Raw genomic sequence first — 26,696 nt, 5'->3', positions numbered from 1 at the left:
TTTCTCTAGTTGCCGTGAGCAGGGGCTACTCTGTTCGTTGCGGTGCGTGGGCTTCTCATGGCGGTGGCTTCTCTTGTTGCGGAGCATGGGCTCTAGGCACGCGGGCTCAGTAGTTGTGGCACATGGGCTTAGTTGCTCCACGGCATGTGGGATCTTCCCAGACCAGGGCTCGAACCCGTGTCCCCTGCATTGGCAGGAGGATTCTTAACCACTCTGCCACCAGGGAAGTCCCTTTAATACAGTAGTATTAACTACAATCACCATACTGCACATTACATCCCTAAAACGTACTGATTTTGCAACTGGAAGTTTGTGCTTTTTGACTACCCTCACCCATTTTGCACCCTCCCACCACCACCAGTCTGTTCTCTGTGAGTTCAGGTGTTTTGTTTTGTTTTTAGATTCCACATAAAAGTGAGATCATAAAATATTTGTCTTTGTCTGACTTATTTAGTATAATGCCCTAAAGGTGTATCCATGTTGTCACAAATGGCAAGATTTCCATAAAAAGCTTAGTATTATTCCAGTGTGTGTGTGTGTGTGTGTGTGTGTGTGTGTGTGTGTGTGTGTGTGTGTGTGTGTAAATAGTAGGACTGACCACATTTTCTTTATCCATTCATATATCTACGGACACTTAGGTTACTTCCATATCTTAGCTATTGTAATTCATGCTGCAGTGAACATCTTTTTGAGTTGGTGTTTTTGTTTCCTTTGGATAAATACCCAGAAGTAGAATTGCTGGATCATATGGTAGTTCTCTTTTTTTGGGGACCACCAAACGTTTTCCACATCAGTTGCACCATTTATTTTACATTCCCACCAACAGTGCGTAAGGATTTCAGTTTATCCATATCCTTGCCAACGTTTGTTATTTTTTGCTTATTTTTTATTTTTACATAGCCATCTTAATGGATGGAAGATGGTATCTCATTATGGTTTTAATGTTCATTCCCTAATAATTTGTGATGTTGAGCATCTTTTCATGTGTTTGTTGGTTGTTTGTTTATCATCTTTGGAGAAATGTCTGTCAAGTACCTTCCCCATTTTTTTTTTTTTTTTTTTTGCGGTACGTGGGCCTCTCACTGTTGTGGCCTCTCCCGTTGCGGAGCACAGGCTCCGGACGCGCAGGCTCAGCGGCCATGGCTCACAGGCCCAGCCGCTCCGCGGCATGTGGGATCTTCCTGGACCGGGGCATGAACCCGTGTCCCCTGCATCAGCAGGCGGACTCTCAACCACTGCGCCACCAGGGAAGCCCACCTTCCCCATTTTTAAATCAAGTTTTGTTGTTGTTGAGTTGTAGGAGTTCTTTGTGAATATTCAGCCCTTATCAAATATATGATTTGCAAATATTTTCTCCCAGTTTGTAGGTTGCCTTTTCACTCTGTTGATTATGTCATTTGATAAACAGAAGTTTTTAAAATTTTGATGTAAACCAGTTCATCTGTTTTTACTTTTGCTGCCTGTTTTTTTGGTGTTATATCCAAAAAATCATTGCCAAATCCAATGTTATGAAGCTTTTCCCACTATGTTTTCTTCAAAGGGTTTTATAGTTTTAGGTCTTTATCCATTTTGAGTTTATTTTTGTATATGTTATAAGGTAAGGATCCAACTTCATGCTTTTTACATGTGGTTATCCAGTTTTCCCAACACCATTGGTCTTTTCCCCCGTTGAATGGTCTTGGCACCCTTGTCAAAAATCGTTTGGCCATATATGTGAGGATTTATTTCTGGACTCTCTATTCTGTTCCATTATTCTATGTGTCTGTCTTTATGTCAGTACTATATTGGTTTTTTTTAATTTATCTTTAATTGACATAACTGGTTTATAACATTATATGTTTTATGTGTGCACATTATATTTCTACTTTATATATACACTACAGCATGCTCACCACTAAAAATCACCATACAGTTGATACCCTTTATCTCCCCCCCCACCGTTCTTAGTATCTATGTGTTTGGTTTGTTTTGTTCATTATTTTGTTCTTTTGGTTTTGTTTGTTATATTCCACACATGATATTTTTCTTTCTCCATCTGACTTATTTTACTTAGCTTAATACCCTCAGGTTTTATCCATGTTGTCACAGATGGCAAGATTTCATCTTTTTATGGCTGAATAATATTCCATTTTATACATATATATATATATATATATATATATATATATATCACATCTTCTTTATCCATTCATTGATGTGGAGAAAAGGGAACCCTTACACACAGTTGGGAATGTAAATTGGTACAACCGCTATGGAAAACAGTGTGGAGATTCCTCAAAAAAATTAAGAACAGAACTACCATATGATCCAGCTGTCCCACTTTGGGTATTTATCCAAAGATTACAAAAACTAATTGGAAAAGATATATGCACCCCATGTTCATTGCAACATTATTTACAATTGCCAAGATATGTAAACAACCGAGTACCATATTGTTTTGATTACTGTAGCTTTGTAATAAGTTTTAAAATTAGAAAGTGTGATACCTCCAACTTTTTTCTCTTTTTCAAAGTTTTGGCTATTTGGAGTCCCTTGAGATTCCATATGAATATTAGAATGGATTTTTGTATTTCTGCAAAAAACACCATTGGAATTTTGATAGGGGGTACATTAAATGTGTAAATGATTTGGGGCAGTATTGACATCTTAACAATATTAAATCTTTGCCCTTTTATTTCTTGGATTTATTTTTTCTTTTAAAAGATTTCTTCAATTCCTTATTTCCGAATTTAAAATGAACAACTGTATACTTCATACTTATTTTGTCAAAAGGCACCAGCCACTGTGGTTGAAATAAAGGTACTGTGAATAATTAAAAGTTTTAGCCACAGATGCTATTTTCAAGAAATCTGTAGTCTAGTGGAGGAGGTAAGAAATATTTATATATAAATAAATACAATACAGGTTATATAAAACTAGTTCTGTGAGAGCAGCATATATAAAGTGCTATAGGAGTTTAGAAAAAGGCAGGATTACCCTCAGCTAGGCTTTGTAATACTGTTACCTCCAATGTGAAGTTGGATATCCTTGTGTTTATAGTGGTCTTGGGCACCTAAGGAAACCCACAGTCATTACTGAGAGCAGATTAGAAATTCAGGAAGTCTTCTGATTGAAATTGGGTTGTGGATGATAATTGGAATAGTATAAACTTTTAATTTCCAACTAGTGGAAGGATATAAGAAACACTTGTTATTGACTGGGGCGGCTTGCATTTGTCTTTTAATGTTTTAAAAACCATACATGTGTAATGGAAGGAAAACTATAACAGTAAGTGCTGATTATAGATACTGGTACATTAAGTATAATGGTAATAATAATCAGTTGGTACTTGCACTTTAGGCTTAATTTCCAAGTACAGTAATAACAATTATATATACTGGTAAGAGTCATTCGTGGTAAGTTTGTTGTACATTTTTAATACCTTAACTCTTGATATGTATTCAGGCTTCAAACTTTGTTGTTTTCCTATTCTTTAACCTGTTGGTCTGCTTAACAAAATTGAAGGTAACGTTGACATACAGTAAACATTGTATTAAGCACAACAATTCATACTTGGTTAATGTAAAAAGTAATAATTTACATGAAGTAAGAAGGTTTCTTTTTAGGTAACTGACCTTAAAGAGTATAAGCATTTAACATGGTGGAGCCATTTTCCCTAAGACTTGCTGGCATTTAAAATAATAAGACATAGGAGAGTGGTATTTAAATCAATGAGTTGCATCTTGTCAGCTCTTTTTAGCTCATTGCTTGAAATGTCAGTAAGCCATGGGTAGCGGACATGACTATAGCTATAGGCCCATGTTCTACTCACATAGGCCTTTCTAACATAATTATTACAAAACCTGCATGCATACATATGCTTCTAATTCCCAGATTTTCTATACTATATGGTGTGAATTTTTTAAAAATACCATTTAAATTTGGAGAATCCCAGTACAGCGTGGGAATGGTCTTGAATTCAAACAGGAACAGCTCTAAAATGTCACCCCTTCAGTTTTGTATCACACTTCTTAAATATAGACCATTTTACCTTTCCCAGGTGAAACTTATTTTTTCTTTTATTTCCTTTCTTGAGGTATTATCTCTTAAAAAGAAAATCTGCAGCTATGTAAGTGACCTTCCCCATTCTTATCCCCCCAACCCAAACTCAAAGGTGATAAACTTTAGAGTTACAAAAGAAACTTTAAGAAATGTTAATCTTTATTTTTTGTTTAAAGTTTAACTTTATTAACTGTTTATTGCCCTGAGAACTAACTACCATGCCGATATAATTTTGTTGCTTCATTTATTCAGTAATGTCCTTGCTATTTTCAGGGATCACTAGAGCTACTTTTGTATAGTTCTTAGAGAAATTTAATAATTCTATCAGGGGTCAGAAAGCTGTGACCTGTTTCCAAATCCAGCCCACAGTCTGTTTTTGTAATGTCTGCAAGCTTAAAGAGGTGGTTTTGGAGGGGGAAAAAAGAGATGTTACTGTATGTGGCCTGCAAAGCCTAAAATATTTACCATCTGGCCCTTGACAGAAAATGTTTTACTCTGTTTTGAATATCTTCATCAGGTTGTTGAGATTAAGAGAATGCTGAAAGTTTTTAACTTCCATATCCTACTTACTATTCTCTTTGTTATTCTTCCTCTAACTGTGTATCAGAGCAACAACACAAGCAAATATAATTTAATGGCAGAACAGCTAGGATTATAGAGAAGAGGGTGGGAGAGGAACAAGGGAGATTTGGCTTGTAGAAGAAAAGTAAGATTCAGCATTTGTCCAACCTACGTTTTTAAACTTTTAACTTTCAAATAATTTCACATTTATAAAAAAGTTAAAAGAATAGCACAGAAATTTTCATGTGCCAATCACCATTTAACATTTTGCCACATTTGCCTTATTAATTCATTCTCATTCTTTCTCTGTCATAGATACTACATGTAACACACACACACATTTTCCTGAACCACATGAGAATAAGTTATGGGCATCATACCCTTCATACCTCTTTACTCCTAAATATTTTCATGTTTATTTCTCTGTTTCCTAAGAATAAGGATATCCACTTACTTAACTACACAGTACAGTTACCAAAAATCAGGAAAGTTACTTTGATATATATCTAATCTATGAATCTCGTTTAAATTTTACCAATTGTCCCAATTACATTAATAGTTTTTTACCCACTCCTTTAGTCCAAAAATCCAATTTAAGATCACTCATTGAATTTGATTTTCACTACTCTTTAGGCTCCTTTGAACTAGATGGTTCCTCAGCCTTTTATTTCTTAGTGACATTTACATTTTTGAAGAGTGCACGTCATTCATTTTGTAGAATGTCTCTCAATTTAGGTTTTCAGATTGTTAGTTCATGATTAAATTCAGGTCATGATCTTTTAGCAAGAATATTAAGTAAGTGATGTATTCTTGTCAGTTTAGTAGGTGATGTTAACCTTGGCAAGGTTGATGTCCACTGGGTTTGTCCACTGAAATGTTACTGTTTTTCCCCTTGTGATTAATAAGTAATTTGTACACAGATAAGTTGAGACAATGTATTTTTTTCCTCATCAAACTTCCATCATTTCAGTTTTAGTATTGATGGTAGTTTCTTGCTGGAATAAGTTATTTTTCCAATTATTTGAAAATAGTGATCTTTCTAACTCCGTTATTTCTTTCACATTGTTTAGTTGGCTTTACACTGTGAGGAAAAGCTTTCTCTTTCCCTCTATTTGTTTGGAGTCAAGATTCTTATTCTATTCAATAGGTTATCATCTAGTGTCTGAGATCTGGTTAGTGGGAACCCCTTCAAGTTAACCTATGTCATTTTTGACATGTCCCCATCATTTTTTGAACCCTTTCTTACTTTCTGGTACAGGATATTTTGGGTTCATTTTGGGTCTTTTCTGTGTTCCAGTACTGGATTCCATTTTCGTAGGGAGAATCTGGTTCCTTTGATGAGGAACTGTTAACGTATACACCTACTTTTTTGTCCAATCTACATACAGCTTCATTAACAAAGACCAGATGTTGGGCAATAATCAGCCTCCTTATCTTCATTTATATCTAAGGATAAAGCAAAAAAAATCAAAATACCAGCAATCTATGGCCACTGACATACCTATTCAGAATACTATGCAAAGAAGTAGATGGCAAGTAAAAGATACTGTTTTTTAACCTAAAAGTATGCTTGCTTGAGGAGAAAGATATTCACATGAGTTTTTGAAAATGTGTCACATTTCTTTGTGACTCTGAAAATGTAAGTAAAAATCATTTCTTTGATTTCAGATGTTAGTTCAGGGGTCACAATTCAGTGATACATTCAGTATCTAGCATCTTTAATACCCTAAACCTATTTTTAATTATTTTTATTGAGGTAATATTTATACACAATAAAATAAATCCATTTTAGAGTACAGATTAATGGATTTTGGTAATTGTATACAGTTGATAACTGCCAGCACAGTCAAGGTACAGGACAGTTTCCTCACCTTAAAACGTTTTCTCATGCCCCTTTGTAGTCAATCCCTTTATTGGACCTACAGACCTAGGCAATCACTGTAGTTTTTTTCTAGAATTTTCTATAATAGGAATTATAGATATGTAGTCTTTCGGTTTTGACTTCTTTCACTTAGCACAATTTTAAAATATTCATTCCTGATTTTGTATATGATGTTTTGTTCCTTTTTGTTGCTGAGTAGGTCTCTGTAGCATGGATATGCCACTATTTGTTTATCCATTCATTTTTTTAATAGACTTTGAATTGTTTCCAGATGTTGACTGTTAGGCTTATTCACATAGTCTTTGGGCATATATTTTCATTTCTCTGGGATAAATACCTAGAATTGGAATTACCAGGTAGTATTGTAATTGCATATTTAACCCTATGAAATACTATCATACGTTTTACCAAAATGTCTGAAATGTTTTGCATTTCTATCAGCAATGTATTGGGAGTTCCAACGTTCCACATTTTGACAACATTTTGAAACTTTAGCCATTCTAGTTGGTCTGTAGTAGTATCTCATTGTGATTTTAATTTTCATTTCCCTGATGACTAGTGATGTTGAGCATCTTTCTCTATACATACCCATGTGAAACATTGTAAAACCTTTAGCTGTTTTAAAAAAAATTATATTCTGTCTAAAACCCCTTGCCGGTTTTTTCTCTTAAAATTCATGGTTTTTTGTCCTGTTGAAGAAATCTTTGCCTAATCCAATATCAAACACAGGAAAATTGCATATTTTCTTCTAGAAGTTTAGTAATGTTAACTCTTACATTTTGATTTATGATCCATTTCTAGTTAATTTCTGTATATGGTGTGTGAGTTAAGTGTTGAGACTTATTATATTCTGTAAGATAATCCAGTTCTAGCACCATTTGTTGAAAAGAGCTCCTCTCCCCCTCCAAATTGAATTACTTTGGCATCTTTAAGTCAGTTGATCATATACATGTAGGTGTATATCTGAGCTCTGTCCTGTGCCATTAAACTGTATGTCTATCCTTACATCAATACCACAGTGTCTTGATTGCTATATCTTTATATCTTGAAATCAAGTAGTATGAATCCCCTAACTTTGCTTTCTTTTTCAGACTTGCTTTGCTAATCTAGATCCTTGACCTTTTATATAAATTTTAAAATTAGCTTATTCTTAAAAAAAAAAAGCCCTTTAGAATTTTGATTAGGATTGCACTGAATCTATAGATCGGTTTGGAGATAACTGTCACATTAACAATATTGAGCCTTCCAGTTTATGATCATGGTTTATCTCCTCTTTATTCACATCATCTCTGATTTCTCTTAACTTTGTAGTGTCATTTCCCTTCAGCCTGAAGAATTTTCTTCAGCATTTCTAGTAGTACAGAGAGATAGTACTTTAAGTTGTTGAGAAAAGTTGTAAACTTATTTGGAAGCATCTTTTGGATGTTTGTTTCTTTGCCATTCCCCAAAAAGTAGTAAAAGATAAAAGAATATATTACATGGATTATATAGTTTGAGATAACCAAAAGCTTAAGAAAGAATTGGAGGTCTTTTCTGGTTGAAGATCTCAGCCCATTCAGTATATCTTTTTTCTGCTTTGGGTGATGAGTCATTAGACCACAAAGTGTTGACGACTCGCTGCAGCTCCCTTTTCCTCTACCTCTCCCTACCACTCTCACAGCTCCCTTAAAAGGATGTTGGAAAATTGACATAAACTGGTGAGGCTACCAGAGAACATAGCAACTGGAGACAGACGGCCTACACTTTCCCCTGAAAGCCGTATACAGAATTAAGTTTTACGTTTTACATGCACATATGCACACATTCTTCATTTTGCCAGCGCTAGCAGTTAGAAAATAAACATTCTTTTCATGACAGTAAAAACGTAAAATAATAAATATGTGGGAACTATATGAATAAACAACAGAATTTTGAGATTCATTAAATTTTAAAATAAATGTAAAGCAGTTCCTAAAAGAGAAGACTGAATATTTTTAAGGATGTTACTTCTTCCTGAATTACTTTCTAAATGTAATCCTATTCAGATCAAAACACGTCTTCTTTGGAGAGCTGGTGGTGGTGGGAACAGAATTGACTGAGTGATTTTAAATGCAGTCTGAAAGAATAAAGCTAGAATAACCAGGACATTTTGGAAAATATAAATAACAAGTGGGGTTTGCCTTCCCAAATACAAAGACTTTTTATAAATATGTAATAATTTTTAAAGTATGATACCGATGATGCTTTTTTTCAGTTTTCAGAGAGAGCATTTAAAAAACATAACGACTACTCCCTACCCCAGAGGTACAGAATCAAAAGCTCTGGGAGTATGTTCTAGGCATGTATGCTTTTAAGAAGCCCACAGTAGATTCTGATATGACAGAATCACCTCTGGCTATGAACCAACCAGTCTAGGTAGACCAATTCCTGAATCGTGAAGGAAGCAACTTGTAGGTGATATAAATTCCAGTTCTGATCTCAAGCTTTATTCCTATTTAGTTCTGGGCCAAGAACTTGTTTAATAAATAGGGATAATAAATGCAAAAGAACAGTGGCTTTTTATTTACAGAAGAGTATGTCACATCATTTTGTTGTTTTTTGCCACACCATACATAATGATTCTTTTTAGAATTCATGTATGAGGGAGGGGAAATGACATGAATTGTTTTAACTTCCTATCCTCTGACTATTGTATTAGCTTTTTTAGCTCTGTGTCATAGGAACTTTTTTGTTCTTGTTGATTAATTTTGGTGTACTTAAGTACAGTGAGGGAGGATGAGCTGCATTTTGTTTATGCACCATTGCTATAAATTTTTAACTTGGTGAGATGCACTTGAAAAGAGTATATGGTTTTGTGGTATATTTTTCATCTTTGGTTATTATTTGGTTAGGATTATTTTAATCAAAACAACTATTTAACTGGTGAAATTATTTTAAAATAATTATTTGAACTCAGGGAATAATTATCTTAAGGGCATACAGTAAATGGAGAATCATTTGTTCAAAAAAAAAAAATCTAGTAAATCTCAGTAAGAACAAGAGTCAGTGACATATGAGCCATGACCCACTCCCACCCACTTCCCTGAGCTCAGTTTGAGGGACACTCTACTCTGAACCGGAGGGGCAGACTGTGGGCCTCTTTTATACACTCTAGATTCTTGTTGCAGTAGCCTTCATGCAGGCAGGCGAGGTCAAAAGGCCTGTAAGGGCCCCCTTCCCTCACTCAGCCTTTACTGTGAGTGGAAGTCTACTCTAGGCACAGCAGGCTGAGAATAGTAGGCCCCAGTTGCTGGGCCAGGCCTCATTCATAACGCAGAAGTTCCATCCAGGAGAGGCAAGTCATCCAGCACCCCCACTCATAGAGCACAGATGTTACTCTGAGAGAATTGGGTCACTGTCGCAGCCCCCAGTTCCTGTGCAGAGTGGCACAAAGGTTCTTCCTAAGGGAGAGGCAGGCCTTAAAAACATAACTCTGTAGCTCTCCCAAGGAGACTGACTTTATTTGGAGCAGAGCTTGCGAAAAGATGTTGAAAATAATGAAGATCTTTGTGGTGAACAGTTAAAAGGAGGCTGGTAGCTCCATGATACTAATAGCAACAAGTGAAATAGCAGACAAGTTAGAAGTTTAAAAGAGAGAACCAGGAAAAAGAGGAAGTGCCCTCCTGGGGTTGGAGCAAGCCTCAAATGCTGGCAACACCCTGCCCCTGCAATGAGGCTCCACTCTTATTGGATCAGACTGAATGCAATTTATGCCCCAGGGTGTGGCAAAAACAGTAAAACAGTTAGTAGAGACTAACAGCTGGGTTTGTGACACCGCTATAGGCAGATCAACCAGAAGCTTATAAAGGAGAGACCCAAGAAAAAAAACTGCCAAAGAGCTAAATTCATAGTTATTCCTGGTGGACAGAGAGACTGTGCATGCTCAAGATAGCATCCACTGAGAACTGCAGTCAGAGGCTGCGCACTGCTGGGGAACTAGAGATAAAGAAAGACATTTTCTAATGAGAAAAGGGCCAGTCTATAACTATAAATGTATTGTCTTCTAACAACAGAGCCCCAAAATGCATGAAGCAAAATGCTACAGAATTGAAGGGGGGAATAGACAATTCAACAATAATAGTTGGACACATCAATAGCCCACTTTCAGTAATGGATAGAGCATCTAGGCAGAAGATCAACAAAGATGGAAGACTTGAACAACACTATGAATCAACTAAACTTAGCAGACATCTATAGAACACTCCACCCAATAAGAGCAAAATATTCATTCTTCTCAAGTGCACATGAAACACTTTCCAGGAGAGACCATGTGCTGGGACATAAAAAAAAATAAATTTTAAAGAATTGCAATTACACAAAGTATGTTTTCCAATCACAGTGGAATGAAATTAGAAATCAGTTACAGAGGAAATGTGAGGAATTCACAAATATGTGGAAATCAAACTAAGCATTTCTAAATAACCAATAGATCAAAGAAGAAATCACAAAGGAAATTAGAAAATAGTTTGAGATGGATAAAAACAAAACCAAAGCATACCAAAACTTAGGAGATATAGCTAGCAGTGCTTAAAAGGTAATTTATAGCTACAAATGCCTACATTAAATGAAAAAGATCTCAAATCAATACCCTAACTGTCCACCTTGGGTCTAGAAAAAGAAGAGCAAACTAAATCATAAATAAGCAGAAATAAGGACATGAGTAGAGCAGAAATAAATGAAATAGTAAAATAAAGAATGTCATCAAACCAAAAGTTGGTTCTATGAAAAGATCAATAAAATTGATAAATCTTTAGTGCTGAGCAAGATAAAAAGAAGATTCAAATTAGTAAATTACAAGCAATATAGGAGAGACCACTACTAACCTTACAACAATAAAAAGGATTATAAGGGGAATACTGTTGATAATATGTATGCAAAATATTAGATAATTTAGATGAAATCAGTGTAAATGCCTAGAAAGACACAAACTACCGAAACTGACTTGAGGAGAAACAAAATCTGATCAGACGTATGTTGCAGGTTGAATTGTGTCCCCCCAAAAAGATAATGTTGAAGTTCTAACTCCTGGTATCTGTGAACATGACCTTACTTGGAAATGGGGTCTTTGCAGATGTAATGAAGTCAAGATGGAGTTATACCGGATTCAAGTGGGCCCTAAATCCAATAACTGGTATCCTTATAAGGAGAGAGAGTTGGAAACACAGACACACACAACAGAGAAGAAGGGCATATAAAGATGGAGGAAAAAATTGGAGTTATTCTGTCACAAGTCAGGAAACAACAAGGACTGCTGGAAACCAGCAGAAGCTAGGAAGAGGCAAGGAAGGACTCTTCGCAGAGCCTTCAGAAGGAGCCTAGACTTCGAGACTCCAGAGCTTCGAGAGAGTACAGTTTGTGATAATATAGTAGCCCTAGGAAATTAATATGACCTAGAACAAGTAGAGATTGAATTAGCCATTTTAAAACTTTCAAAAAAGAAAAGCCTATGGCTAGATGTCTTCACTGGTGATTTCTACCAGATATTTTTAAAAGAATTAATACCATTTCTTCACAAACTTGTCTAAGATAAAGAAGGAAGATTTCCCCATTCTGTGAAACCAGTATTATTTGAAAATCAAAACCAGGCAAAGACACAAAAAAACAGAACTACAGATCAATATCACTAGTCCGTAAAACTACACACCAGTATCACCACCAAAAATCCTTAACACAATATTAGCATACCAAATCCAGCAACATATAAAAGCTATTATACACCATTATTAAGTGAGATTTATCTCAGGAATGCAAGGTTGGTTCAACACCCCAAAATCAATTAATGTAATGCAATGTATTAATAGAATAAGTGGCAGGAATCACATGATCATCTCAATAGATGCCTCCTCAAAAAGCATTTGGCCAAATCCAGCACCTTTTCATCATGAAAACGCCCAACAAACTAGAATAGCAGGGAACTTCCTCTACTTGACCTACGAAACTACACAGCTAACATGGTACTTAATAATAAAAGACTGACAGTTTCTCCCTAAAATCAGGAACAGGACAAGGATGTCTACTCTCATCATTTCTCTATTCGGCGTTTTACAAGAAGTTCTATCTTTGAAAGTTAAGCAATAAAAAGAAACCAAAGTTATCCAGATTGTAAAAGAAATAGTAAAAGTATCTGTATTTGCAGATGACATGATACTGTGTATAGAAAATCCTAAGAAATCTACAAAACACTATTAGATTAATAAGCAAGTTCAGTAGAGTAGCAGAATACAGCATTTTAAAAGAACAGTTGTATTTCTATACATTAGCAATGAAACAAGAAATTAAACAAGAAATTAAGAAAATTCCATTTACAATAGCTTTAAAAAATAAAATATTAGGAATAAATGTAACAAAAAGTGGAAGATCCATATACTGTAAATGACAAAACACTGTTGAAAGAAATTAAAGAAGATCTTAATTAATGGAAAGACATCCCGTGTTCATGGATTGGATGTCTCAATGTTATGAAAACGGCATTTTCTCCCAGATGATCTGTGCATTCCCTGTCAAGACCCTAGCCAGTTTCTTTGCAGAAATTGACAAGTTGATCCTAAAATTCATATGAAAATTCAGGAGACCCTGAATAGCCAAAACAATCTTATAAAAGAATACATTGGCAGGACTCACACTTCCCAATTTCAAAACTTACTACAAAACTATAATGATCAACATAGTGTGTTACTGGCATAAGGACAGATGTATTGAGATCAATGGTATAGAACTGAGATCCAGAAGTAAAATTTATGGCCAGTGATTTTTTACAAAGGAAGTTGGACCCCTTCTTATACCATACAGAAAAATTTAGTTGAAATGGATTATAGATCCAAAAGTAAGTCCTAAAACGATAAAATTTTAAGAAAACATTGGAGTAAATCTTCACGACCATGGGTTAACCACTAGTTTTTTAGATACAATACCAAAAGCACAAATAACAAAGAAAAAATAGACAAATTGGAATTCATTAAAATTAAAACCTTTTTTGTACTTCTAAACAGTAGCATCAATGAAGTGTTAAGAAAGCTTATGGACGGGAGAAAATATTTGCAAATTATATGTCTGATAATGGACTTGTATCCAGAATATATCAAGAATTCTTACAGCTCAACAATAAAAAGATAAATAGCCCAATTAAAAACTGGGCAAGGGCTTCCCTGGTGGCGCAGTGGTTGAGAGTCCGCCTGCCGATGCAGGGGACATGGGTTTGTGCCCCGATCCGGGAAGATCCCACGTGCCTCAGAGCGGCTAAGCCCGTGAGCCATGGCCGGCTGAGCCTGCGCGTCTGGAGCCTGTGCTCAGCAACGGGAGAGGCCACAACAGTGAGAGAGGCCTGCGTACCGCAAAAAAAAAAAAAAAAAAAAAAAACTGGGTAAACTGTATGAGTATACATTTCTCTGAAGGAGATATTTGGCCAATAGCACACAAAAAGGTGCTTAACATCAGTAGTCATTAGGGAAATGCAAATGTAAATCATGAGATACCACTTCTCGTATATTAGGATGGTGTAATCAAAAAAATAACAAATGTTCATGAGTATGTAGAGAAATTGGAATCCTCATTGCTGTTGGGAATATAAAGTGGTGCAGCTACTTTGGAACATAGTTTGACACTTCCTCAAAACAGTAACATAGTTACCATATGATCCAGAAATTCCACTCCTAAGTATATATCCAAGAGAAATGAAAATATATATCCACAGAAAAACTTGTACACAGATATTAAAAGCAGTGTTATTCATATCACAGTAGACAAAAAGTAGGAACAACCCAAAAAAGTTCGTCAGCTGATGAATGGATAAAATGTTGTATATCCTTAGAACGGAATGTTATTTGGCAGTAAAAAGGAAGTAAATACTGATATATGTTACAACTTGGATGAACCTTGCAAATATTATTCTAGGAAAAAGAACTGAGTCACCAAAAAACCAAGTATTGTATAATTCCATTTATGTGAAATTTCCAGAATTAGTTAAGTCTTATAGAGACAGAAAATAATACAGTGGTTGACCAAGGTTGGGAGAATGAGGAGTGACTGTTACTGGGTGCAGGGTTCCCTTTTGGGATACAAAAATGTTCTAAAGTTAGATTATGGTGATGGTTCCACACTTATGTGAATATACTAAAAAAGCATTGACTTTACTTTAAATGGGTGAATTCTATGGTGTGTGTATTATATCTCAGTAAAACTGTTTAAAAACAAAATGAATAGATGTGACTGTGATTATTAGGAACCAACTAAAAGTAAGCTGTATATTTCAGAGTACAAGTTGATAAATTGGTGTTTGGTTCAATAAAGAATATGTAGCAACTGCCTTATTGAATGCTAGGTTAGTTGCCCTGTGTTGATTTAGGTTAGAAAGTAGCCTGAATGCTACATTAAACATAGTTTAAGTATAGATATTCTGTTCAAAGTCTGACCACACTGACTGAATGTAGGGCTAAAGACTTAAGTATAGTTGTGCCATGTAATGTCTGATTTTTGAAAATCAGTAAACAATGAAGTGGCATTAAAGTATAATGTAAATGAGGATTTTATCAAACTCTCTGTAATACCTGTTCCTGTTACATTTTAAATGTTAAATCTGTATCAGACTTAGATTATTTTTTGTGATTCATTTTTAAAAGTTACTTTCTTAATAATTTCTTTAATCCATAGAAGAGAATGTTGGCAAATACAACTATAATAGAGGTTTGTGTAATGATTCATAACATTTAAAATATTTTGTTTAAAAAATTTTAAACTAATTATGTGGCAAACTTAATATGTCTTACATGGAAATATTAAGGGATCACTGTTTTAATTTGAGTGTGCGAGAGTTCTTCATAGTGAACTATTTACAATATATAATTGATGCTGAATGTATCTTTGCAAAATGCATATTTTGATTGCACTGTTGACACAGTCCGGTGATGGGGAAATCATAGAAAACCAATTGCAGATATCATTGGGTGTATTTAAAATTTTTGAGGAAATCATTTGTGGATTGTAACATGCCTTCGGTATCTTGTTTACTTCCTTTTCATTGTGCCAAGGTATGTCCCATTTTCTTATTCAGAGCACTTTTAAGTTTTTCATGGTATAAGTAAATGCATGTGTTGATACATTGCAATGAAGAAAATTATATGCACTTGAACTCTTAAAAGATGTACTTTTTCTTCATACTCTTATATTCTACTATCATAGTTTCCTGTTTGTTCATTAGCTACAAGGGTGGAAGTAAGTGTAAAGCTTTGTCAGCCTAGTCCAGTGCTCCTGCAGTCTGAGAGCATATTCTGGGAGTCGTCTAGTGCAGCATTTTGAAACTTTGTGATTAGGACACACATTTTTATATTGCAAACATATATATATATATATATATTTATTTATTTATTTTGCAAACATATATATATAAAATTTTTATATTGCAAACATATATATATATATAAAATTTTTACCCTTAAGATACTGAACTATTTAACTCTTATAATGCAGTGCATTGTTTTTCAGTTTTTTTCTTCTAGTGCTAGTTTTGACCTATTAATTTCACAACCCACTAAAGATTCGAAAGTTATCATTTATAAAATAGTACTCTAGGGACAGAATTAGGAATTCAGGTGCATTATTTTTGAGTTTTCCCTCCTAATGGCCCTTTTAAAATGTTTGTTTTGTGTCTAGAGAAAATATACTAGGAGGGCAAACATGATTGTCAAATGAGATTTGGTGTTTAAGATATCTTTTTATCTGAGTTGGGTTGTCTATAAACTGTTGCTGTAGTGTAATAAGAACCGATGTATTTGAATACTCAAAGAAATTTTCCCTTTAGTAATTATAGTTCAATTAGAGTTAACCTATAAATTTAAACAAAACTCATAATCAAAAAACATGGATAAAAACACCCAAGGCATATTTTTCTATTCAGTTTGTTTTTGTACTTTTGTGGAGATAAATATTATGCTGAAGGTTTAAAATATTTTAATTGTATTAAAATGATTTGTCTTATCTGTTACTAACATTTGTCTTTGATTTTGGATCTGTGCTTTTGATATTGAATGGGGAAAGATTTTTGTGCAAATATTTCACCAAATATTTTTGCAGGGACACTTAGTCGGTCTGGATGAACCAGCTTCGGGAGCTGGGCAAGAAGCTCTGCTTAAACGAGAGCAAGCAAAAATCATTCGATTCGAGAGACAAGCAGAAGAGTTCCTCAATGCAGTCTTTTGTAGAAAAGGTTGGTTCCAGTGAAGAATGACATTTAGCATCTGCTTGTCTTATCTTAGTCTCCTTAATTTCAATGTCATTTTAAAAAAGAATTACCTTTAAAAACATTTTTCTTTATAGTATATTTTATAATTCTCTATATTCCTTTGGTCAAGTTAAATTTGGAATAAGGTGAAGCAACCCCTCTCCCTCCTTTTTGCTCTGCAGTGATGGTGCCATGTAAGATTTAGTTAAATAATTCTTAAAATTGTTATGAAACTGTGAAAATTGTATGGTCTCAGTAGTTCTTTATTTTGTTAGACAAATTTTCTTACATAAATAGTCACTGTTGGGAGTTCCCTGGTGGCCTAGTGGTTAGGAATCCAGGCTTCCACTGCCGTGGCCCAGGTTCATTCCGTGATCAGGGAACTGAGATCCTGCAAGCCACACAGAGCAGCCAAAAAAAAAAAAAAAAGTCACTGTTTTAGCCACTGATAATCATAAAGCAAACTGTAAAATTTTAGTAATTCCTCACTGAAATTTCATTTGGAGAAAAAAAATACAAAACTTAATCTGAAAATTAGATTTGCAAACTTTTTTTCTCCTTGAATACAGCCTTGTTTTACTTAAAAAATTTAAATTATTAAAATTAGAGAAATTCTTTCTAAATGAATTTGTATTCCTTAGTTATGCCGTCCCTCTAGTTCCAAGATGGAGGTTACTATGATAGGCTCTAACGAAGTTTTTTACAAACTTCTGATAATGCTGAATATCCTTATTTCATCTTCAGCAGACTCAGTGATTCCACTTTCTTTAATATTTCTTCACATGTTCTAGTTTACACCTCTCATTCCTTTGGAAATTCCCTTCTTCTTTCCGAAGTTTGAGGGGTGATTTTTGCCTGTACACTAGTTAAAAGTCTGATAATGCAGATTCTAATCGGTTGGTTACACTTGGAGACCAGCTGAGCTTTTGGTTAATGTGATCAATATTTTCAAAAGGGAGTATGAGGTGAAGTGACATGAAATTAAGGAATACATAAGATTTTTGTTTCCAGAGGCACTTTTTTTTCTTCTTCCATCAGATCCCCAGGTAAAATTAAATCTTTTAGTACTTCTCACTTCTCTTTTAATATCCTCTAGTACGCTCTCACCTAAAGCTCCCAGCCAAGGCTTCCATGCTCACAATACCATTTCCATAAAGTACCCTGATTCCAAAATTATGTTCAAAATGTTAGTTTTATGAACTTTTGATTATTTTATTAAAGTAACTCACATTTAACGTATAAATGACTGATAGATCAGTTCTTTCAGTTTATTAACTAAATAAAATATTTTTCCAGCTTCTCTGCTACTCCTCTCCTTTAGGATGTTTACTGAGTCATGGGTCTAATGCTGCAGGAAAATGCATTATCTGAAAAGAGGAACTCCTCTTCCTAATTTACATGGAGGAAGCACTTGTCATCCAGTCTTTGCTTAGAGGGAGTTAATGAGGTTAATCACAAGCAGATGAAGAGAAGTCTAACCTGCTTCTCTACTAGTCCCATCCCTTTGTCATGTAGGTATAACTTAGGTTAAAATTCTTGTAAATTTTCTTATTTAGAAATTTAGTTTGGGGCACATACCCTTTTGGAGAGGAATTCTTACCTTGGAATCAGTCTTGAGAGATGAGAATCCTCTGAAATTGTATGTAAAGTTAAGTGTGTATATTTGTCTGTCTACTGGCATATGATGCTCAGAAAAAGAACTATTGCTTTGCAGTTGGAAGTTTCCCCTTTATGTATTAATATTGTTATTTTTAGATATTTTATTAATCCTCTTGGAAATGTCTCAAAGATGGGCATTAGTAGTCTTCAAATTAATACCAAAAATGTTAAGTATCCAGAGATATAACAGGCAGTTTAATCTGAGGAGAATATTTTGTTTTTAATAAATAATTCAGGTATTTGGATTTAGTCCTTTGTTTCCAAGTATTGCAAATTGTATGTTTTAAATAATGGAGTATAAACAGGTAATATATAGCTAGGTAGAAACATTAGATGCAAATAAAAGTAGGCTTTTGTGGTATGGACTCTATAAATAAATTCCAGTTTAAGAACAATAAACCTTATACAGCTGTCATAATCATTTATTTTCAGCTTGCTTTGTCAGTTGTCTCAGAAAATTTGACACTTTCCTAAAAGTTAGGTTTACATTTTAAAAACATAACAGGTGGCTATGATGTAGCATTCACATGTTTTTCTGTAGTTTTAACTTTGACCTGATTTGTTGTTTTTATTTGACTCAATTGTGCATGTTCCCCTAAGCATGGCTAGGTTTATAGATATTGTGTTTTAAGTAAATGAAAGAATGAAATGTGTTCAAGAAACTTTCAAAAGACATAGAAATTCAGATGGCAGAGATGTCATCAATTCGTAAACATGAATTGTTTCTTGATTATATTATTCAATAAAGAGGCAAAATATGCTGCAGGCATTTAAAGCTCAAAGGTAGCAATTTATGGTCTTTATCCTAAAATCTCTGACTCTTTACAAGTCTCTGTAATATTTATTAATCTAGTTAAACACAGACATCTCATAAATTACTTCATTTTGCTTCCTATTTGGAAGCTTTCTTTATTATATATTATCCAACTTTTCAGAGGATACAAAGATACAATAACATTAAAACATTAAATTATATACAGTCATTCAGAGGATTGTATGCTGTGCAAGAAAAAAATGGATCTTAAATAGAAAGAAATATTGATAAGAAAACCCAGTGGGTAGAGAGATTGAAAAAAGCACTGTATGGCTAAAAATGTTTATTAAAACATTTAAGGAACCATTGTCAGTGATTGTAGTAACTTCTGAACCTTACCTAGTTGAATACCTTCATCCTTAAACCATCTAGCATGCTCATAGTCTCTATTTATAGAGAGGAAACTTAAGGTTAAAAATCCTTCTTAATAGAACAGAAATGTTATTATTGGTAGAGCAAACCTCGTTAAACTCCAGAGAATTAAATAAATATTCTGACTTTATGACTATCTTCTGATCCTGAATATTGTCCTTCAGAAAAAAAATTGTTCTTGGAAGTCCTGTGTGATTTTAATGTGTTTGTTTTTTGTGGTGATTTTAGATATTAATAGCTATTAGTCGGTTTTGCTGACTAAATCAAAGTTCCTTACAGCTCCAAAGTATTATAGGTAAAGTAATTGACCTTCTATGGTTAATCTTTAAAAGAGCAAGGAAACTCAGGTTTTCTGAGACCCATCTTCTAAAGCCTAGGAAGTGTGGGAAGGAAGTGTAAAGGTCACGGTGGAGCATTTTGATCAAGGGTCTGCCACTAGCCATCTGTACAGATCTGAAGAGGCCACTTACTCTTTAGATCACATTTGTCTCATTTATTGTTTTTTTTTAAGAACTATTTATTGATTGATTTGATTGATCCATTTATTACTCAACTAATATGAATGTATGAATACTTTACACCAAGATTAGGTGCTGAGTATACAGGGGTAAACAAACATAATCTCTGCTTTTCTCAAAAAGCGTTTAGTCTCCCTGATAGCGTGGTAATGAGAGAGATGTGATGGTAATATATTTACACAAAGCATTTTCCATCTTATTTTACTTTCAAGGACTCTTCCAGTGCTGAAAGTTTTATGAGTTAATGAATTCATATGGTCTTTATTTTTAAATTAACATTGACTAGAAATTGATAATTTAGATGTTTGTTTTATTGCTTCCCTATCTATGGTGTTCAGTGGTTGGTAGAGTGTAAAGAAATTATGAAAAGTACATGGTCTTAGGCTTTTGAGATTTGGCATTTAAACTCAGCGCAGAGCATCTAAAAGTGTGGTCCCCTGACCAGCAGTATCTAGAAACTTGTTAGAAATGCCAGTTCCTGAGCTCACTCTAGAACTGCTAAATCAGTAACTCTGGAGATAGGACCCAGCAATCTGTTTTTACAGGCCCTCAAAGTGATTTTCATGAATATTAAAGTGTGACAACTATTGCCCTAGCCGATCATGAATCTTAATATTATCTCCTTTATAATCTTGATATGCCTTCAGACTTTTAGCAGAAAGTAAATTAAGCCTCATGAACTAAGCATTCCATTCTTCAATTATATAGGAAGCTATGGTTGAGGAAAGATCTAGGGGAAACCAGATGTAATCTATAGGTGGTAAACAGGGGAGTAATTATTTCATTTAAAAAGGGTTTTGGGATTTCTGTATCAGGTAAGTGATTCTTGCCCATAAGATATACTATTGGTTATCCCTTTATTTGACTTCATAATCGGGGGTGGGGGTGGTGTTTAGAAATAATTTTATTAAAATTTTATTTTTAAAAATCTGCAACTTTTATAAGCCTGGAGATTAAAAATATAACTCTAAGAGGGAATACTATTTTTAGGATATTGCATTTTAAGAAAAAAAATAAAATGAAATTTTGTTTGCTTGAAAGCTGTCTCTTTTTAGTACATTGTCCCACTTTAAAAGTAAATAAATCTTTGTTTACAGACAGTCCCTGGGTCTCCGACCCCAATATTCCCCTAGTGGCCCGTGAGATCATGCAGCGAATGATCCAACAATTTGCTGCTGAATATACCTCAAAAAATAGCTCTACTCAGGACCCCAGCCAGCCCAATAGCACAAAGAACCAAAGCCTGCTGAAAGCATCTCCAGTCACCACCTCTCCCACGGCTGCAACTACTCAGAACCCTGTGCTCAGCAAACTTCTCATGGCTGACCAAGACTCACCTCTGGACCTTACTGTCAGAAAGTCTCAGTCAGAACCTAGCGAACAAGGTATGGTTTGATGTCAAGATCTCCTCTGTCCAATTAGAATACTTTTAATTTGGGGAGAAAAAAAAGTATTGGCAAGTAGGGCACCAGAAGCAATAATAGGATAAACTAATGTGATTTTTAAATTATTCCTGACTCTGCGATGATAGAGAAGAAGTATAAATTGGCTACTTTACCCATCAGTAGTTTGTAGTCATGATTGATGTACCACCCAGAAAGTTCGGTGGTTACAGCTGTTACTTCATATTTGTAGAAGTAGTTCACACTTTCCCAAGCATTGTCATATCCATTGTTTTTAAAACCCCTTTGAAAAATTAACTTTCCCCCCTTTCCATCAATGTTTAGGATTATCACCTATCTGAGAAATAAATGTATCTTGTCAGATAGAAGTTATATTCTGCAGATGAGATCATGAGGCAAAAATATGTGTTATTTGCATTTAAAAAAAAGAAACTCATGAGGTTAGAAATATTGAGAAGACAGTAGACACACTCCAGGTTGTTATCTGTATTCAGTATTTTATAAATACACACACATACATACATATACTGTATTATAAACTAATTAGAGTATTTTCAAAAGGTAATCTGTTGGTGAGGATCCTAATTAAGTGAAGAGGTTAAGAGGGTGTCAGTTTTGCATAGCAGATATTTCTTGAGTCTTTGAAAAGTTACTCTCAAGTAAATTAAATATCCGTGTTGATTTGTGATCTCATTTTACCTTTAATTTCACAAAGATGAAGTGAGCATTTCAACTCTGCCACTGTTTGAACCACTACAAATTGTAAATTGGTGATATCTGTAGTACTGAGATTTTATTGCCATAGAAATCTCATAAAAGTGTGGATTTATTGGTGAGAAATACATGTTTATTTTGCAAAGTAAATAAGTTTAATTCTTCTAAGAACCTCTTTGAAAGAACTTTATTTTGCTTATTTTAAGTTGTTTATGAAGGAATGACACTTAATGGACTGGCTTTAGTTGCTTATCAAAGGATATTTTTCTAAATAGCTTTCCTTTGCCTTCTTTCTCTTTGTGTGTAGTGAGCAGCAATCAAAATCTCTGAAGTTCTGAGAGATTTCCTAGCAGGAGGCCTCCTAGACCTCCTAGTTGTACCTTTGGTTACCGTGTTTGTAAAGTTGTTCTTTTCTATTTTATTGAGGATTGTTTTCTTTACCACAGATTGGTAACTTTCATTAAAAATCTGTTTGCTCTAATTATTGCATTACAAGCTTCAGGTTTACAATAGAATGACAGCGTAGAGGTTGTATCTAAAGTATTAATAATGGAGATTAACAATACAGAAATACAAATTGGTCTAACTTCTTAAGGTTAGTGTTATGCTTGAGAGGTATGTTGTGTTGACAGCATGCTCTTACCAAGAGAAATTTGAACTAGATGATAGGATTATAGTACATAAACCTTAAATGAAACAAAATTTTTAAAAGTATATCTCCTAATGAATTTTAATGTGTTTTCAACTTAAATCACAATATTTTCAGTGGTAGATTTAAAATATGTTGCCTATAATATGATTAGACAGACTGAAAATAGTACTATCTTTGGTTGGAAATATTTTAAGCAGTGTTGCTTGTTAGGTATCTAATTGGGTTAGATGGCTAATGGGATACTTGGTTCTATAAGATTACGTTTTTAGAAATATTAGTGACTCTAAAGGACAACACTTACTGTGTATGAGTTGTGGGCTTCTTTTGGTTTATAAACTCAGTTGCATATTTATTTCTAACTGCCTGAAATAGGGAGTTACAGTGTCCTCAGATATAAGTCCCAAGTGGGTTCTATATTGGGGTGATTTTTAACATAACTAGATAGCAGGCATCTCTGCAGGCCAACTGAAAATCAGAGGCATTGAGTATTATCTTTCTTCTCTGTTAATTTTGGACAGAATGGCAGCTTTAAAAGTTATTCAGACTATGAGTTTTCTTTTCTAGACATGTCTATGAGGGTAAAAAAGTCTTTGGGGGAGAATAAAGTCTTCTAATTTTATGTTCTAATAACATGAATTTGTGATTTGGTCTAGCATCAGTAAAAGAAAAAAATGGTTATCCCCCGAGGCTCCCATCAGTATCAAGACTGTTTCATTCTTCTTTCTTTCCTTAAACTTTGCTCATCAATTTATAATAGCTTATTCATCGAAAAACCTTGCCTTTATTAAATATCAGCAAGTAAATTTTGAATCTCTGCTGATTTTTCCCAAAAGATTGACTCCAAATACACAAGTTTTGCAGATGTGTCCGAAGAGGATACATGCAAATTATAAACAGTTAACAACTGGTTCATCTTACATATTATTTTGTACAGTTATATATGTTTACGATAACCATATAAACTTGTTTTTAAAGTGACTTTTGTATTTAAATTTTTCCAAATCTAACTTATATACTCCTGGTGTTTCAGGTAGACTTAGCTCTTGAGAAATTTGGTTTTATAATTCATATGACATTGTGGCATTAAACTCATATACTTTGATCAAGGTAAATTTAGAAAATGATGTCTCATAATTCCATGGCAGAACCTCATACTGTGTATACTGCTATTTCTAATATCTCACTATATCTTAACATCTTTAGTGTTAATGCTTTACCTTTTCTTTTGCCCTATTAATGAAATATTTAACCCTTGGATATATGAGATATAACAAACTTTGCTAAGTTTATGTCACTTCAGGAGGAAAAATATCCTGATTCTATTAGTAAATTGGTTTTGTAACTCAAAATATATGGCTAGTTTTATCTGTTTAGTTGACTAAGCCTACTGCTTTGACATTTTTAGCCTATTCAGTTATTTGCTCCCAGTTTTTAATATCCTCAGGTGTTTCTTTGTATCTCTACAGACGGTGTACTTGATCTATCCACTAAGAAAAGTCCATGTGCTGGCAGCACTTCCCTGAGCCATTCTCCAGGTTGCTCCAGTACTCAAGGGAACGGGTAAGGGAAAATATTTGTGGCCTTCCACAGTTTTATAGGGGACAGTTTATCAAAGATTGATGCCAATCTCCCCTGTATGTTTTAAAACTTGATCCTTTAGAATAACACTGTTACAGGTGAGCCTTTAGTAAAATTACTTTTAGTCTATCAATCAAGTAAAAGCACAATCTGAAATCTAGAATTGGCAAATATAGGTCAATTTTGCCAGTTTAGTACAAATAGTAAATAATCAGGAATATGGCAAGAATGTCTTTGGACTTTTTGTTGTTGAGTGTTTGGGAGTGTGAAACCCAACCTAAGTAATTCCAGAGTTCACATGTGAAGGCAGTATTCTGTGTGCTGAGGTTGTTGAATGAAAATTGGGCTCCAATATTTAACTTGGTATCTCTAATGATTGGAGTATGGGGGCTGTTCGTTTTTTTCTGGTTTGGTTTGGTTTGGTATGGTTTGGTTTGGTTTGTTGATTTGAACTGCAGTTTTAATTCTGTGTGGCAGTTCAGAAAATAATTGTGTGTATTTTTTGTTTTTAATTAGATAAGACCGGTTGTAGATATTGATAGATAACCATCTTAGGCTGCCAAGACATTATTACATGCTCAGTTTTGATAGCGATTAGCAGACTAAAGTGAATTTTCTGACCACCTAGTTTTATGATGTAAGAATTGTCTAATTCTCCCTCTGTGTGTACATAGTAGCTATTTTAAATGGTCAGGTATTAATGAAGATGCTTAGATGCCATATTGGGAAGGCATTTCCATAAAACTGTGTTGTGACCAAAAATAAGCTTCATCTAAATATGAAACATAACTTTGGTAAGTTAGTTAATATTTAGGTTTATTTAACTTTTAGAATAGCAACATGGGGAAGATGTTTAGATACCAAAGGAGTAAGCAGACACTAAATGGACTAACCTTTTTCAACTTATTCTTAATTACCTTCAAATTGAAGGATTCCTTTACTGACTTCTGAAATGCTCCCTTTATTTTCTCTAAAATTTCATCATCTTCCTTTTTCTCTCCTTTATTCAGTCTAAAAATAACATTAATTTAATCCATTTTGCATAGTTTACTAACCATTTTTTCTTAAGCCCTTTTTTTCACTGTAGTTCATACTAAATATAGATCTAAGTCATCATGGTCCCAAATCATTTGGTTCCATTTATATGTCAAAAAACTTGAGTTATGTAATTAAGGACACACGTAAGAGAAGCCTAAGTGCTGTTTGCATAAATGCATCCCTTGCTTAAGATTCACTTTAAACTTGGCCACCAGGTCTATGTATTATATTGTTGAAATTGCTGTGTTTGTCCCTCTGCATGGAAAGTAAATGTTTTGATTGTGGTAGTGTTTTCTGGAAGACAAAAGCACCGGCAGTACTGGCCATCTTTTAGCTGAATTGTTATATGTTATTTACTGGTAACGTCAGAGTCCCTGTAGACTTTTGGAGAATATAGCTGGTTTACCATTATTTCTGCAAAGTTCCACTTTTGTGCCTAGTTAATGTAATTATTCCCCTTAGGCATACTTTACCAGTTGCCAGTTTTATCATTGATAATCTTTCTCTATTGTAAAAATGAAAGCCTTATGAATTAACTTTGTGTAAGTAGTTGATTTTTTTAAACATTATTTGAAAGCTGTCCACTTAAAATTTTAAAATTAATGTTTGGTATTTTAAGAAGAAGGGTTTTTTTTAACTAAAGAAAAATGCTAAAAAATTGTTTATATACGTCTGACAATAATTACTTTGAGTAGACTTTAAGGAACAAAGTTTTGGGGGAAATAAAGGGTAGTTTCTTTAAAGCTTGGATTATTTCAAATGGAAAATCAGTGGTACTCATGTATCTGCAACTAATGGTGTTTTAAAATGAAGAAGTGTGGTAAGTTATAATTCAATGGGTATTTTGTTTTGTTTTGATTTGGGGTTTCCCCCCATGGGGCTGGTAGCCATGGTTTTTTTCCCAAGCAAAATAAGAAATGTCATTTGGAATTGTTTGATTTTTTGATAAGAACATCAACTTGTTTGTGGGATAAATGAGCAATTATCTGTGGGTTCCACCAATGTAACTTGTTCCAGTTTTATAGCTGGTTGTCATGAATGTTGAATTATGTTGCATTAAAATAAATTATTTGGCTTACTCTTTTATTACTGTACTTGTTTAGTGGTAACGTCACGTTGGTAACACAATTCTTTGTAGATCTACGGAGACTTGATGATTACTTTGTAATTAATAATTAAGGTGCTATTTTCAGACAGTTGCGCGAAACTTTTTCTCCGAATATTTGTGAACCC

The 26,696-nt window shown here is 34.2% G+C and overlaps 1 protein-coding gene across 15 annotated transcripts in view; it reads left to right on the top strand.

The window, feature by feature from the left end:
• LCOR (ligand dependent nuclear receptor corepressor) overlaps window positions 1-26,696 on the top strand; it is a 136,425-nt gene that overhangs the window by 70,448 nt on the left and 39,281 nt on the right. For 7 of the 15 annotated variants that reach the window (XM_033842295.2, XM_073794124.1, XM_073794125.1 and 4 more), the window contains 4 exons: window positions 4,076-4,108; window positions 16,568-16,700; window positions 21,176-21,463; window positions 24,314-24,407. In XM_033842295.2, the coding sequence (XP_033698186.1) occupies window positions 21,226-21,463; window positions 24,314-24,407 (332 nt within the window). In that variant the 5' untranslated portion in view covers window positions 4,076-4,108; window positions 16,568-16,700; window positions 21,176-21,225. Of the gene's footprint in view, window positions 1-4,075; window positions 4,109-16,567; window positions 16,701-18,031; window positions 18,227-21,175; window positions 21,464-24,313; window positions 24,408-26,696 lie in introns of those variants that run through there. The other 8 variants (XM_073794129.1, XM_073794128.1, XM_073794127.1 and 5 more) reach the window with 3 other exon arrangements.

This window comes from Tursiops truncatus, chromosome 16, assembly GCF_011762595.2.
Source record: "Tursiops truncatus isolate mTurTru1 chromosome 16, mTurTru1.mat.Y, whole genome shotgun sequence".
Classification (NCBI taxonomy): Eukaryota; Metazoa; Chordata; class Mammalia; order Artiodactyla; family Delphinidae; genus Tursiops; species Tursiops truncatus.
The sequence above is the reverse complement of the archived record's forward strand: the minus strand, read 5'-3'. Positions and strand labels throughout refer to the sequence as shown.